The 16,876-nt window shown below is 47.0% G+C and overlaps 1 protein-coding gene across 3 annotated transcripts; it reads left to right on the top strand.

Moving 5' to 3' along the window:
- Window positions 1–55: 55 nt before the first annotated feature.
- LOC130298051 (oocyte zinc finger protein XlCOF29-like) lies at window positions 56–16,584 on the top strand. 3 transcript variants are annotated; one of them, XR_008849734.1, is made up of 4 exons: window positions 56–127; window positions 7,136–7,284; window positions 10,001–10,180; window positions 16,261–16,584. XR_008849734.1 is itself a non-coding variant. In XM_056550936.1 (3 exons), exons 1-3 carry the CDS (start codon window positions 7,207–7,209, stop codon window positions 16,276–16,278), a joined length of 276 nt encoding a protein of 91 aa, XP_056406911.1. In that variant the 5' UTR covers window positions 7,021–7,206; the 3' UTR covers window positions 16,279–16,584. The 3 variants fall into 3 exon arrangements, 1 of the variants encoding a protein (XP_056406911.1); XR_008849733.1 differs by having other exon boundaries at window positions 71–120; XM_056550936.1 differs by lacking the exon at window positions 56–127 and having other exon boundaries at window positions 7,021–7,284.
- Window positions 16,585–16,876: the final 292 nt, after the last annotated feature.

Here is a 16,876-nt window from a genome sequence, read left to right as displayed (position 1 = left end):
CTCCGCCCCCATATGTACTGGTCACATGATTGTGACATCATCACAGGTCCTACTTCTCCGGCATCTAATAGAAACAGAGCAGGTCCTGGTGCGGAAGTCACTTATCCTGTGATTCTATTGGTAGAAGGTTTGTTACAGTGTGTCACCCCAGTAGTATGGAGATTACATGAGGGGGAGGTTTGTTACAGTGTGTCACCCCAGTAGTAAGGAGATTACATGAGGAGGAGGTTTGTTACAGTGTGTCACCCCAGTAATAAGGAGATTACATGAGGAGGAGGTTTGTTACAGTGTGTCACCCCAGTAGTAAGGAGATTACATGAGGAGGAGGATTGTTACAGTGTGTCACCCCAGTAGTAAGGAGATTACATGAGGAGGAGGTTTGTTACAGTGTGTCACCCCAGTAGTAAGGATATTACATGAGGAGGAGGTTTGTTACAGTGTGTCACCCCAGTAGTAAGGAGATTACATGAGGAGGAGGTTTGTTACAGTGTGTCACCCCAGTAGTAAGGAGATTACACGAGGAGGAGGTTTGTTACAGTGTGTCACCCCAGTAGTAAGGAGATTACATGAGGAGGAGGTTTGTTACAGTGTGTCACCCCAGTAGTAAGGAGATTACATGAGGAGGAGGTTTGTTACAGTGTGTCACCCCAGTAGTAAGGAGATTACATGAGGAGGAGGATTGTTACAGTGTGTCACCCCAGTAGTAAGGAGATTACATGAGGAGGAGGTTTGTTACAGTGTGTCACCCCAGTAGTAAGGATATTACATGAGGAGGAGGTTTGTTACAGTGTGTCACCCCAGTAGTAAGGAGATTACATGAGGAGGAGGTTTGTTACAGTGTGTCACCCCAGTAGTGAGGAGATTACATGAGGAGGAGGTTTGTTACAGTGTGTCACCCCAGTAGTAAGATTACATGAGGAGGAGGTTTGTTACAGTGTGTCACCCCAGTAGTAAGGAGATTACATGAGGAGGAGGTTTTTTACAGTGTGTCACCCCAGTAGTAAGGAGATTACATGAGGAGGAGGTTTGTTACAGTGTGTCACCCCAGTAGTAAGGAGATTACATGAGGAGGAGGTTTGTTACAGTGTGTCACCCCAGTAGTAAGGAGATTACATGAGGACGAGGTTTGTTACAGTGTGTCATCCCAGTAGTAAGGAGATTACATGAGGAGGAGGTTTGTTACAGTGTGTCACCCCTGTAGTAAGGAGATTACATGAGGAGGAGGTTTGTTACAGTGTGTCACCCCAGTAGTAAGGAGATTACATGAGGAGGAGGTTTTTTACAGTGTGTCACCCCAGTAGTAAGGAGATTACATGAGGAGGAGGTTTGTTACAGTGTGTCACCCCAGTAGTAAGGAGATTACATGAGGAGGAGGTTTTTTACAGTGTGTCACCCCAGTAGTAAGGAGATTACATGAGGAGGAGGTTTGTTACAGTGTGTCACCCCAGTAGTAAGGAGATTACATGAGGAGGAGGTTTGTTACAGTGTGTCACCCCAGTAGTAAGGAGATTACACGAGGAGGAGGTTTGTTACAGTGTGTCACCCCAGTAGTAAGGAGATTACATGAGGAGGAGGTTTGTTACAGTGTGTCACCCCAGTAGTAAGGAGATTACATGAGGAGGAGGATTGTTACAGTGTGTCACCCCAGTAGTAAGGAGATTACATGAGGAGGAGGTTTGTTACAGTGTGTCACCCCAGTAGTAAGGAGATTACATGAGGAGGAGGTTTGTTACAGTGTGTCACCCCGGTAGTATGGAGATTACATGAGGAGGAGGTTTGTTACAGTGTGTCACCCCAGTAGTAAGGAGATAACACGAGGAGGAGGTTTGTTACAGTGTTTCACCCCAGTAGTAAGGAGATTACATGAGGAGGAGGTTTGTTACAGTGTGTCACCCCAGTAGTAAGGAGATTACACGAGGAGGAGGTTTGTTACAGTGTGTCACCCCAGTAGTAAGGAGATTACATGGGGAGGAGGTTTGTTACAGTGTGTCACCCCAGTAGTAAGGAGATTACATGAGGAGAAGGTTTGTTACAGTGTGTCACCCCAGTAGTAAGGAGATTACATGAGGAGAAGATTTGTTACAGTGTGTCACCCCAGTAGTAAGGAGATTACATGGGGAGGAGGTTTGTTACAGTGTGTCACCCCAGTAGTAAGGAGATTACATGAGGAGGAGGTTTGTTACAGTGTGTCACCCCAGTAGTAAGGAGATTACATGAGGAGGAGGAGGTTTGTTACAGTGTGTCACCCCAGTAGTAAGGAGATTGCATGAGGAGGAGGTTTGTTACAGTGTGTCACCCCAGTAGTAAGGAGATTACATGAGGAGGAGGTTTGTTACAGTGTGTCACCCCAGTAGTAAGGAGATTACATGAGGAGGAGGTTTGTTACATTGTGTCACCCCAGTAATAAGGAGATTACATGAGGAGGAGGTTTGTTACAGTGTGTCACCCCAGTAGTGAGGAGATTACATGAGGAGGAGGTTTGTTACAGTGTGTCACCCCAGTAGTAAGGAGATTACATGAGGAGGAGGGTTGTTACAGTGTGTCACCCCAGTAGTAAGGAGATTACATGAGGAGGAGGATTGTTACAGTGTGTCACCCCAGTAGTAAGGAGATTACATGAGGAGGAGGTTTGTTACAGTGTGTCACCCCAGTAGTAAGGAGATTACATGAGGAGGAGGATTGTTACAGTGTGTCACCCCAGTAGTAAGGAGATTACATGAGGAGGAGGTTTGTTACAGTGTGTCACCCCAGTAGTAAGGAGATTACATGAGGAGGAGGTTTGTTACAGTGTGTCACCCCGGTAGTATGGAGATTACATGAGGAGGAGGTTTGTTACAGTGTGTCACCCCAGTAGTAAGGAGATAACACGAAGAGGAGGTTTGTTACAGTGTTTCACCCCAGTAGTAAGGAGATTACATGAGGAGGAGGTTTGTTACAGTGTGTCACCCCAGTAGTAAGGAGATTACACGAGGAGGAGGTTTGTTACAGTGTGTCACCCCAGTAGTAAGGAGATTACACGAGGAGGAGGTTTGTTACAGTGTGTCACCCCAGTAGTAAGGAGATTACATGGGGAGGAGGTTTGTTACAGTGTGTCACCCCAGTAGTAAGGAGATTACATGAGGAGAAGGTTTGTTACAGTGTGTCACCCCAGTAGTAAGGAGATTACATGAGGAGAAGGTTTGTTACAGTGTGTCACCCCAGTAGTAAGGAGATTACATGAGGAGGAGGATTGTTACAGTGTTTCACCCAGTAGTAAGGAGATTACATGAGGAGGAGGTTTGTTACAGTGTGTCACCCCAGTAGTAAGGAGATTACATGAGGGGGAGGTTTGTTACAGTGTGTCACCCCAGTAGTAAGCAGATTACATGAGGAGGAGGTTTTTTACAGTGTGTCACCCCAGTAGTAAGGAGATTACATGAGGAGGAGGATTGTTACAGTGTTTCACCCCAGTAGTAAGGAGATTACATGAGGAGGAGGTTTGTTACAGTGTGTCACCCCAGTAGTAAGGAGATTACATGAGGAGGAGGTTTGTTACAGTTTGTCACCCCAGTAGTAAGGAGATTACATGAGGAGGAGGTTTGTTACAGTGTGTCACCCCAGTAGTAAGGAGATTTCATGAGGAATAGGTTTGTTACAGTGTGTCACCCCAGTAGTAAGATTACATGTGGAGGAGGTTTGTTACAGTGTGTCACCCCAGTAGTAAGGAGATTACACGAGGAGGAGGTTTGTTACAGTGTGTCACCCCAGTAGTGAGGAGATTACATGAGGAGGAGGTTTGTTACAGTGTTTCACCCCAGTAGTAAGGAGATTACATGAGGAGGAGGTTTGTTACAGTGTGTCACCCCAGTAGTAAGCAGATTACATGAGGAGGAGGTTTGTTACAGTGTGTCACCCCAATAGTAAGGAGATTACATGAAGAGGAGGTTTGTTACAGTGTGTCACCCCAGTAGTAAGGAGATTACATGAGGAGGAGGTTTGTTACAGTGTGTCACCCCAGTAGTAAGGAGATTACACGAGGAGGAGGTTTGTTACAGTGTGTCACCCCAGTAGTAAGGAGATTACATGAGGAGGAGGTTTGTTACAGTGTGTCACCCCAGTAGTAAGGAGATTACATGAGGAGGGGGTTTGTTACAGTGTGTCACCCCAGTAGTAAGGAGATTACATGAGGAGGAGGAGGTTTGTTACAGTGTGTCACCCCAGTAGTAAGGAGATTACATGAGGAGGAGGTTTGTTACAGTGTGTCACTCCAGTAGTAAGGAGATTACATGAGGACGAGATTTGTTACAGTGTGTCACCCCAGTAGTAAGGAGATTACATGAGGAGGTTTGTTACAGTGTGTCACCCCAGTAGTAAGGAGATTACATGAGGAGGAGGAGGTTTGTTACAGTGTGTCAACCCAGTAGTAAGGAGATTACACGAGGAGGTTTGTTACAGTGTGTCACCCCAGTAGTAAGGAGATTACATGAGGAGGAGGTTTGTTACAGTGTGTCACCCCAATAGTAAGGAGATTACATGAGGAGGAGGTTTGTTACAGTGTGTCACCCCAGTAGTAAGGAGATTACATGGGGAGGAGGTTTGTTACAGTGTGTCACCCAAGTAGTAAGGAGATTACATGAGGAGGAGGTTTGTTACAGTGTGTCACCCCAGTAGTAAGGAGATTACATGAGGAGGAGGTTTGTTACAGTGTGTCACCCCAGTAGTAAGGAGATTACATGAGGAGGGGGTTTTTTACAGTGTGTCACCCCAGTAGTATGGAGATTACATGAGGAGGATGATTGTTACAGTGTTTCACCCCAGTAGTATGGAGATTACATGAGGAGGATGATTGTTACAGTGTGTCACCCCAGTAGTAAGGAGATTACATGAGGAGGAGGTTTGTTACAGTGTGTCACCCCAGTAGTAAGGAGATTACATGAGGAGGAGGTTTGTTACAGTGTGTCACCCCAGTAGTGAGGAGATTACATGAGGAGGAGGTTTGTTACAGTGTGTCACCTCAGTAGTAAGGAGATTACATGAGGAGGAGGTTTGTTACAGTGTGTCACCCCAGTAGTAAGGAGATTACATGAGGAGGAGGTTTGTTACAGTGTGTCACCCCAGTAGTAAGGAGATTACATGAGGAGGAGGTTTGTTACAGTGTGTCACCCTCTTCTCCTCCAGCTGATCCCGTTGTCTCCTCTTCCCCCTCCAGCTGTTCCAGTTGTCTCCTCTTCCCCTCCAGCTGATCCAGTTGTCTCCTCTTCTCCTCTAGCTGATCCAGTTGTCTCCTCTTCCCCTCCAGCTGATCCAGTTGTCTCCTCTTCTCCTCCAGCTGATCCAGTTGTCTCCTCTTCTCCTCCAGCTGATCCAGTTGTCTCCTCTTCTCCTCCAGCTGATCCACTTGTCTCCTCTTCCTCTCTAGCTGATCCAGTTGTCTCCTCTTCCTCTCCAGCTGATCCAGTTGTCTCCTCTTCTCCTCCAGCTGATCCAGTTGGCTCCTCTCGCCCTCCAGCTGATCCAGTTGTCTCCTCTTCCCCTCCAGCTGATCCAGTTGTCTCCTCTTCTCTTCCAGCGGATCTAGTGTCTCCTCTTCCCCCTCCAGCTGATCCAGTTGTCTCCTCTTCTCCTCCAGCTGATCCAGTTGTTACAGTGTGTCACCCCAGTAGTAAGGAGATTACATGAGGACGAGATTTGTTACAGTGTGTCACCCACGTAGTAAGGAGATTACATGAGGAGGGGGTTTGTTATAGTGTGTCACCCCAGTAGTAAGGTGATTACACGAGGAGGAGGTTTGGTACAGTGTGTCACCCCAGTAGTAAGGAGTGTACATGAGGAGGAGATTTGTTACAGTGTGTCACCCCAGTAGTAAGGAGATTACATGAGGAGGAGGTTTGTTACAGTGTGTCACCCCAGTAGTAAGGAGATTACATGAGGAGGAGGTTTGTTACAGTGTGTCACCCCTGTAGTAAGGAGATTACATGAGGAGGAGGAGGTTTGTTACAGTGTGTCACCCCAGTAGTAAGGAGATTACATGAGGAGGAGGTTTGTTACAGTGTGTCACCCCAGTAGTAAGGAGATTACATGAGGAGGAGGTTTGTTACAGTGTGTCACCCCAGTAGTAAGTAGATTACATGAGGAGGAGTTTTGTTACAGTGTGTCACCCCAGTAGTAAGGGGATTACATGAGGAGGAGGATTGTTACAGTGTGTCACCCCAGTAGTAAGGAGATTACATGAGGAGGAGGTTTGTTACAGTGTGTCACCCCAGTAGTAAGGAGATTACATGAGGAGGGGGTTTGTTACAGTATGTCACACCAGTAGTAAGGAGATTACATGAGGAGGGGGTTTGTTACAGTGTGTCACCCCAGTAGTAAGGAGATTACATGAGGAGGAGGAGGTTTGTTACAGTGTGTCACCCCATTAGTAAGGAGTTTACATGAGGAGGAGATTTGTTACAGTGTTTCACCCCAGTAGTAAGGAGATTACATGAGGAGGGGGTTTGTTACAGTGTGTCACCCCAGTAGTATGGAGATTATAGGAGGAGGAGGTTTGTTACAGTGTGTCATCCCAGAAGTAAGGAGATTACATGAGGAGGAGGTTTGTTACATTGTGTCACCCCAGAAGTAATGAGATTACATGAGGAGGAGGTTTGTTACAGTGTGTCACCCTCTTCCCCTCCAGCTGATCCAGTGTCTCCTCTTCCCCCTCCAGCTGATCCAGTTGTCTCCTCTTCTCCTCCAGCTGATCCAGTTGTCTCCTCTTCTCCTCCAGCTGATCCAGTTGTCTCCTCTTCCCCTCCAGCTAATCCATTTGTCTCCTCTTCTCCTCCAGCTGATCCAGTTGTCTCCTCTTCTCCTCCAGCTGATCCAGTTGTTTCTTCTTCCCCTCCAGCTGATCCAGTTGTCTCCTCTTCTCCTCCAGCTGATCCAGTTGTCTCCTCTTCTCCTCCAGCTGATCCAGTTGCCTCCTCTTCCCCTCCAGCTGATTCACTTGTCTCCTCTTCCTCTCTAGCGGATCCAGTTGTCTCCTCTTCCTCTCCAGCTGATTCAGTTGTCTCCTCTTCCTCTCCAGCTGATCCAGTTGTCTCCTCTTCTCCTCCAGCTGATCCAGTTGTCTCCTTTTCCCCTCCAGCTGATCCAGTTGTCTCCTCTTCTTCTCCAGCTGATCCAGTTGTCTCCTTTTCCCCCCCGGCTGATCCAGTTGTCTCCTCTTCTCCTGAATGACCCCCAAGGATGGACAAGGACAGGAATGAGATGACTAAGAGAATATTACATTTCACCTTGGAGATCCTCCACCTGCTGACCGGAGAGGTGAGGTGACCCATCTACATTTCCACCATTGTTGTCCCCCATCTACATTTCCACCATTGTTGTCCCCATCTAAATTTCCACCATTGTTGTTCCATCTACATTTCCACCATTGTTGTCCCCAATCTACATTTCCACCATTGTTGTCCCCATCTACATTTCCACCATTGTTGTCCCCATCTACATTTCCACCATTGTTGTCCCCATCTACATTTCCATCATTGTTGTCTTCATCTACATTTCCACAATTGTTGTCCCTCATCTACATTTCCACCATTGTTTTCCCTCATCTACATTTCCACCATTGTTGTCCCTCATCTACATTTCCACCATTGTTGTCCCCATCTACATTTCCACCATTGTTGTCTCCATCTACATTTCCACCATTGTTGTCCCCATCTACATTTCCACCATTGTTGTCCCCATCTACATTTCCACCATTGTTGTCCCCCCATCTACATTTCCACCATTGTTGTCCTCCATCTACATTTCCACCATTGTTGTCCCCATCTACATTTCCACCATTGTTGTCCCCATCTACATCTCCACCATTGTTGTCTCCATCTACATTTCCACCATTGTTGTCCCATCTACATTTCCACCATTGTTGTCTCCATCTACATTTCCACCATTGTTGTCCCCATCTACATTTCCACCATTGTTGTCTCCATCTACATTTCCACCATTGTTGTCTCCATCTACATTTCCACCATTGTTGTCTCCATCTACATTTCCACCATTGTTGTCCCCCCATCTACATTTCCACCATTGTTGTCCCCCCATCTACATTTCCACCATTGTTGTCTCCATCTACATTTCCACCATTGTTGTCTCCATCTACATTTCCACCATTGTTGTCCCCCATCTGCATTTCCACCATTGTTGTCCTCCATCTGCATTTCCACCATTGTTGTCCCCATCTACATTTTCACCATTGTTGTCCCCATCTACATTTCCACCATTGTTGTCCCCCCATCTACATTTCCACCATTGTTGTCCCCCCATCTACATTTCCACCATTGTTGTCCCCATCTATATTTCCACCATTGTTGTCCCCATCTACATTTCCACCATTGTTGCCTCCATCTACATTTCCACCATTGTTGTCCCCATATACATTTCCACCATTGTTGTCCCCATCTACATTTCCACCATTGTTGTCCCTCCATCTACATTTCCACCATTGTTGTCCCCATCTACATTTCCACCATTGTTGTCCCCATCTACATTTCCACCATTGTTGTCCCCATCTACATTTCCACCATTGTTGTCCCCATCTACATTTCCACCATTGTTGTCCCTCCATCTACATTTCCACCATTGTTGTCCCTCATCTACATTTCCACCATTGTTGTCCCCCATCTACATTTCCACCATTGTTGTCCCCCATCTACATTTCCACCATTGTTGTCCCCCCATCTACATTTCCACCATTGTTGTCCCCCCATCTACATCTCCACCATTGTTGTCTCCATCTACATTTCCACCATTGTTGTCCCCATCTACATTTCCACCATTGTTGTCCCCATCTACATTTCCACCATTGTTGTCCCCATCTACATTTCCACCTTTGTTGTCCCCCATCTACATTTCCACCATTGTTGTCCCCATCTACATTTCCACCATTGTTGTCCCCCATCTACATTTCCACCATTGTTGTCCCCATCTACATTTCCACCATTGTTGTACCCCCATCTACATTTCCACCATTGTTGTCCCCATCTACATTTCCACCATTGTTGTCTCCATCTACATTTCCACCATTGTTGTCCCCCCATCTACATTTCCACCATTGTTGTCTCAATCTACATTTCCACCATTGTTGTCTCCATCTACATTTCCACCATTGTTGTCCCCATCTACATTTCCACCATTGTTGTCCCCCATCTACATTTACACCATTGTTGTCCCCCCATCTACATTTCCACCATTGTTGTCCCCATCTACATTTTCACCATTGTTGTCCCCATCTACTTTTCCACCATTGTTGTGTCCCCATCTACATTTCCACCATTGTTGTCCCCATTTACATTTCCACCATTGTTGTCCCCCCCATCTACATTTCCACCATTGTTGTCCCCCCATCTACATTTCCACCATTGTTGTCCCCCCATCTACATTTCCACCATTGTTGTCCCCCCATCTACATTTCCACCATTGTTGCCCCCCATCTACATTTCCACCATTGTTGCCCCCCCATCTACATTTCCACCATTGTTGCCCCCCCATCTACATTTCCACCATTGTTGTCCCCCCATCTACATTTCCACCATTGTTGTCCCCCCATCTACATTTCCACCATTGTTGTCCCCCCATCTAAATTTCCACCATTGTTGTCCCCCATCTACATTTCCACCATTGTTGCCCCCCCATCTACATTTCCACCATTGTTGTCCCCCCCATCTACATTTCCACCATTGTTGTCCCCCCCATCTACATTTCCACCATTGTTGTCCCCCCCATCTACATTTCCACCATTGTTGTCCCCCCATCTACATTTCCACCATTGTTGTCCCCCCATCTACATTTTCACCATTATTGTCCCCCATCTTTGGCCCCGCTCTATGTTCTGGATGTCTCTTTGTAGGTGAGGTCTCCAGAACTGACCCCAGTATTCCAGATGTGCTCACTAGAGCTCTATACAGGGGGCACAATCTCCTCTTTATAGTGGGGGAGGAATACTGGGGTCAGTCCCCTCATTGTCTCTCTCCATACACAGGATTACACCATAGTGAAGAAGACATGGGGGGAGTGTGTGGCCCCCAGCAGCCATCTCCATGAGTCAGGAGGACGGAGCAGGGCCCGGGGCCCCATCACGGAGCCTCCACCTCACTCACTGATACATGAGGAGAAGATCCTAGAACTCATCCACAGGATCACTGAGCTGCTGACTAGAGAGGTGACCCTGCTGGGACATTATATAGTAATGGAGGGGTCTGGTGATGATTAGAGAGGTGACCCTGCTGGGACATTATACAGTAATGGAGGGGTCTGGTGATGACCGTAGTGGTGACACTGCTGGGATATTATACAGTAATGGAGGGGTCTGGTGATGATTAGAGAGGTGACACTGCTGGGACATTATACAGTAATGGAAGGGTCTGGTGATGACTGGAGAGGTGACACTGCTGGGACATTATACAGTAATGGAGGGGTCTGGTGATGACCGTAGAGGTGACACTGCTGGGACATTATACAGTAATGGAGGGGTCTGGTGATGACTGGAGAGGTGACCCTGCTGGGACATTATACAGTAATGGAGGGGTCTGGTGATGACTGGAGAGGTGACACTGCTGGGATATTATACAGTAATGGAGGGGTCTGGTGATGATTAGAGAGGTGACACTGCTGGGACATTATACAGTTATGGAGGGGCCTGGTGATGACTGGAGAGGTGGCACTGCTGGGACATTATACAGTAATGGAGAGGTCTGGTGATGACTGGAGAGGTGACACTGCTGGACATTATACAGTAATGGAGGGGTCTGGTGAGATGACTGGAGAGGTGACACTGCTGGGACATAATACAGTAATGGAGGGGTCTGGTGATGACTGGAGAGGTGACACTGCTGGGACATTATACAGTAATGGAGGGGTCTGGTGATGACTGGAGAGGTGACCCTGCTGGGACATTATACAGTAATGGAGGGGTCTGGTGATGACTGGAGAGGTGACCCTGCTGGGACATTATACAGTAATGGAGGGGTCTGGTGATGACTGGAGAGGTGACACTGCTGGGACATTATACAGTAATGGAGGGGTCTGGTGATGACTGGAGAGGTGACCCTGCTGGGACATTATACAGTATTGGAGGGGTCTGGTGATGACTGGAGAGGTGACCCTGCTGGGACATTATACAGTAATGGAGGGGTCTGGTGATGACTGGAGAGGTGACACTGCTGGGACATTGTACAGTAATGGAGGGTTCTGGTGGTGATTAGAGAGGTGACACTGCTGGGACATTATACAGTAATGGAGGGGTCTGGTGATGACTGGAGAGGTGACCCTGCTGGACATTATACAGTAATGGAGGGGTCTGGTGATGAATGGAGAAGTGACACTGCTGGGACATTATACAGTAGTGGAGGGGTCTGGTGATGAGAGGTGACCCTGCTGAGACATTATACAGTAATGGAGGGGTCTGGTGATGAGAGGTGACACTGCTGGGACATTATACAATAATGGAGGGGTCTGGTGATGACTGGAGATATGACACTGCTGGGACATTATACAGTAATGGAGGGGTTTGGTGATGATTAGAGAGGTGACACTGCTGGGACATTATACAGTTATGGAGGGGCCTGGTGATGACTGGAGATGTGACACTGCTGGGACATTATACAGTAATGGAGGGGTCTGGTGATGACTGGAGAGGTGACACTGCTGGACATACAGTAATGGAGGGGTCTGGTGATGACTGGAGAGGTGACACTGCTGGGACATTATACAGTAATGGAGGGATCTGGTGATGATTAGAGAGGTGACACTGCTGGGACATTATACAGTAATGGAGGGGTCTGGTGATGATTAGAGAGGTGACACTGCTGGGACATTATACAGTAATTGAGGGCTCTGGTGATGACTGGAGAGGTGACACTGCTGGGACATTATACAGTAATGGAGGGATCTGGTGATGATTAGAGAGGTGACACTGCTGGGACATTATACAGTTATGGAGGGGCCTGGTGATGACTGGAGAGGTGACACTGCTGGGACATAATACAGTAATGGAGGGGTCTGGGGATGACTGGAGAGGTGACACTGCTGGGACATTATACAGTAGTGGAGGGATCTGGTGATGATTAGAGAGGTGACACTGCTGATACATTATACAGTAATGGAGGGGTCTGGTGATGACTGGAGAGGTGACACTGCTGGGACATTATACAGTAATGGAGGGGTCTGGTGATGATTACAGAGGTGACACTGCTGGGACATTATACAGTAATGGAGGGATCTGGTGATGATTAGAGAGGTGACACTGCTAGGACATTATACAGTAATGGAGGGGTCTGGTGATGACTGGAGAGGTGACACTGCTGGGACATTATACAGTAATGGAGGGATCTGGTGATGATTAGAGAGGTGACACTGCTGGGACATTATACAGTAATGGAGGGGTCTGGTGATGATTAGAGAGGTGACCCTGCTGATACATTATACAGTAATGGAGGGGTCTGGTGATGACTGGAGAGGTGACACTGCTGGGACATAATACAGTAATGGAGGGGTCTGGTGATGATTACAGAGGTGACACTGCTGGGACATTATACAGTAATGGAGTGATCTGGTGATGATTAGAGAGGTGACACTGCTGATACATTATACAGTAATGGAGGGATCTGGTGATGACTGGAGAGGTGACACTGCTGGGACATTATACAGTAATGGAGGGGTCTGGTGATGATTAGAGAGGTGACACTGCTGATACATTATACAGTAATGGAGGGATCTGGTGATGACTGGAGAGGTGACACTGCTGGGACATTATACAGTAATGGAGGGGTCTGGTGATGATTAGAGAGGTGACACTGCTGGGACATTATACAGTAATGGAGGGATCTGGTGATGATTAGAGAGGTGACACTGCTGGGACATTATACAGTAATGGAGGGGTCTGGTGATGACTGGAGAGGTGACACTGCTGGGACATTATACAGTAATGGAGGGATCTGGTGATTAGAGAGGGGACACTGCTGGGACATTATACAGTAATGGAGGAATCTGGTGATTAGAGAGGTGACACTGCTGGGACATTATACAGTAATGGAGGGATCTGGTGATGATTAGAGAGGTGACACTGCTTGGACATTATACAGTAATGGAGAGGTCTGGTGATGACTGGAGATGTGACACTGCTGGACATTATACAGTAATGGAGGGGTCTGGTGATGATTAGAGAGGTGACACTGCTGATACATTATACAGTAATGGAGGGGTCTGGTGATGACTGGAGAGGGGACACTGCTGGGACATTATACAGTAATGGAGGGGTCTGGTGATGACTGGAGAGGGGACACTGCTGGGATCATTATATAGTAATGGAGGAGTCTGGTGATGACTGGAGAGGTGACACTGCTGGGACATTATACAGTAATGGAGGGGTCTGATGATGACTCTAGAGGGGACACTGCTGGAACATTATACAGTAATGGAGGGGTCTGGTGATGATTAGAGAGGTGACACTGCTGGGACATTATACAGTAATGGAGGGGTCTGGTGATGATTACAGAGGTGACACTGCTGGGACATTATACAGTAATGGAGGGATCTGGTGATGATTAGAGAGGTGACACTGCTGATACATTATGCAGTAATGGAGGGGTCTGGTGATGACTGGAGAGGTGACACTGCTGGGACATTATACAGTAATGGAGGGGTCTGGTGATGATTAGAGAGGTGACACTGCTGGGACATTATACAGTAATGGAGGGATCTGGTGATGATTAGAGAGGTGACACTGCTGGGACATTATACAGTAATGGAGGGGTCTGATGATGACTCTAGAGGTGACACTGCTGGGACATTATACAGTAATGGAGGGGTCTGGTGATGACTGGAGAGATGACACTGCTGGGACATTATACAGTAATGGAGGGGTCTGGTGATGATTAGAGAGGTGACACTGCTGGGATATTATACAGTAATGGAGGGTTCTGGTGAAGACTGGAGAGGTGACACTGCTGGCATATTATACAGTAATGGAGGGATCTGGTGATGATTAGAGAGGTGACACTGATGGGACATTATACAGTAATGGAGGGGTCTGATGATGACTCTAGAGGGGACACTGCTGGAACATTATACAGTAATGGAGGGATCTGGTGATAGAGAGGTGACACTGCAGGGACATTATACAGTAATGGAGGGGTCTGATGATGACTCTAGAGGGGACACTGCTGGAACATTATACAGTAATGGAGGGGTCTGATGATGACTCTAGAGGTGACACTGCTGGGACATTATACAGTAATGGAGGGGTCTGGTGATGACTGGAGAGATGACACTGCTGGGACATTATACAGTAATGGAGGGGTCTGGTGATGATTAGAGAGGTGACACTGCTGGGATATTATACAGTAATGGAGGGTTCTGGTGAAGACTGGAGAGGTGACACTGCTGGCATATTATACAGTAATGGAGGGATCTGGTGATGATTAGAGAGGTGACACTGATGGGACATTATACAGTAATGGAGGGGTCTGGTGATGACTGGAGAGGTGACACTGCTGGGACATTATACAGTAATGGAGAGATCTGGTGATTAGAGAGGTGACACTGCTGGGACATTATACAGTAATGGAGGGATCTGGTGATGATTAGAGAGGCGACACTGCTGGGACATTATACAGTAATGGAGGGATCTGGTGATGATTAGAGAGGTGACACTGCTGGGACATTATACAGTAATGGAGGGATCTGATGATGATTAGAGAGGCGACACTGCTGGGACATTATACAGTAATGGAGGGGTCTGGTGATGATTAGAGAGGTGACACTGCTGGGACATTATACAGTAATGGAGGGGTCTGGTGATGACTGTAGAGGTGACACTGCTGGGACATTATACAGTAATAGAGGGATCTGGTGATAGAGAGGTGACACTGCTGGGACATTATACAGTAATGGAGGGTTCTGGTGATGACTGGAGAGGTGACACTGCTGGGACATTATACAGTAATGGAGGGGTCTGGTGATGACTGGAGAGGGGACATTGCTGGGACATTATACAGTAATGGAGGGATCTGGTGATAGAGAGGTGACACTGCTGGGAAATTATACAGTAATGGAGGGGTCTGGTGATGACCGGAGAGGTGACACTGCTGGGACATTATACAGTAATGGAGGGGTCTGGTGATGACTGGGTAGGTGACATTACTGGGATATTATACAGTAATGGAGGGGTCTGGTGATGACTGGAGAGGTGACACTGCTGGGACATTATACAGTAATGGAGGGGTCTGGTGATGACTGGAGAGGTGACACTGCTGGGACATTATACAGTAATGGAGGGGTCTGTTGATGATTAGAGAGGTGACACTGCTGGGACATTATACAGTAATGGAGGGGTCTGGTCATGATTAGAGAGGTGACACTGCTGGGACATTATACAGTAATTGAGGGGTCTCGTGATGACTGGAGAGGTGACACTGCTAGGACATTATACAGTAATGGAGGGGTCTGGTGATGACTGGAGAGGTGACACTGCTGGACATTATACAGTAATGGAGGGGTCTGGTGATGGCTGGAGAGGTGACACTGCTAGGACATTATACAGTAATGGAGAGGTCGGGTGATGGCTGGAGATAATGTGTGCAGGAATGTGGTATGATGTATAGTGTAAGGACACCTGTGCTGTATATTATACTGTCATGTATATAATGTATGCTGGAATGATAGTGTAGTATGTGGTATGATGTATAGTGTATTGACACCTGTGCTGTATATTGTACTGTCATGTATATAATGTATGCAGGAATGTTAGTGTAGCATGTGGTATGATGTATAGTGTATGGACACCTGTGCTGTATATTGTAGTGTCATGTATATAATGTATGCAAGAATGTTAGTATAGCACTTGGTATGATGTATAATGTAGAGAACCTGTGCTGTATATTGTACTGTCATGTATATAATGTATGCAGGAATGTTAGTGTAGTATGTGGTATGATGTATAGTGTAGGAAACTCGTGCTGTATATTGTACTGTCATGTATATAATGTATGCAGGAATGTTAGTGTAGCATGTGGGGAACTTGTGCTGTGTATTTTACCGTCATGTATATAATGTATGCAGGAATGTTAGTGTAGCATGTGGTATGATGTATAGTGTAGGGAACTTGTGCTGTATATTGTGCTGTCATGTATATAATGTATGCAGGAATGTTAGTGTAGTATGGGGTATGATGTATAGTATAGAGAACCTGTGCTGTATATTATACTGTCTTGACTTGTAATGACTTCTGATTGGTTAATAAAGCTTATTCAAGGGATTTGAAGAGCAGTGAAGACCAAGCGTGGGGTCAAGATATCACCAACTCTCCTGCTGTTTGAGAAGCCATGACTACCTCTCTATTATGAATGTACAAGGTGTTGACCACGTTACTGCGTGACAAATTTCTTCCAGATCCGCCCATGAGGTAAAGGCTGCTCTCGTGGAATGGGACCACGACCCCTCTGGTGAGGACACAGATAAGTCACAGATGAAGATCGTATTTCAAATCCATATTAAGATGTCTTCAGAGCGCTCCTTCATTTCCAGCTTTACAAAGGATGGGGGATAAGATGTCTGATCGCGGGTCCCGCTACTGGGGAACCCCATGATCTCCCTGCTGCACCCGACGTTCGTTTAGAGCGTTGGGTGCAGCGCCGGAGGCTCTTTACGTCATGGCCACGCCTCCTCAATGCAAGTCTATGGGAGGGGGCGTGACGGTATCACGCCCCCTCCCATAGGTTTGCATTGAGGAGGCGTGGTCGTGACCTCACAAGCGGGGCATGGCCATCACGTCAAATTCCTCTGTCATTGCCAGTCATCCTCCACGGAGCCAAATTCGCCCGGTGCACCGGATGTCTGGGGTTCTGCAGCCAAGGGGGAT

Source organism: Hyla sarda (genome assembly GCF_029499605.1).
Source record: "Hyla sarda isolate aHylSar1 chromosome 1 unlocalized genomic scaffold, aHylSar1.hap1 SUPER_1_unloc_19, whole genome shotgun sequence".
Taxonomy (NCBI): Eukaryota; Metazoa; Chordata; class Amphibia; order Anura; family Hylidae; genus Hyla; species Hyla sarda.
Note: the sequence above shows the minus strand (reverse complement) of the source record. Positions and strands in the feature narration are given on the sequence as shown.

Bases quoted from the DNA above. Each gene is read 5' to 3' on its own strand.
- LOC130298051 (XM_056550936.1), top strand. From the start codon at position 7,207: ATGGACAAGGACAGGAATGAGATGACTAAGAGAATATTACATTTCACC. The intron at 7,285-10,000 runs GTGAGGTGACCC...CTCCATACACAG, and splicing joins TCCACCTGCTGACCGGAGAG to GATTACACCATAGTGAAGAA.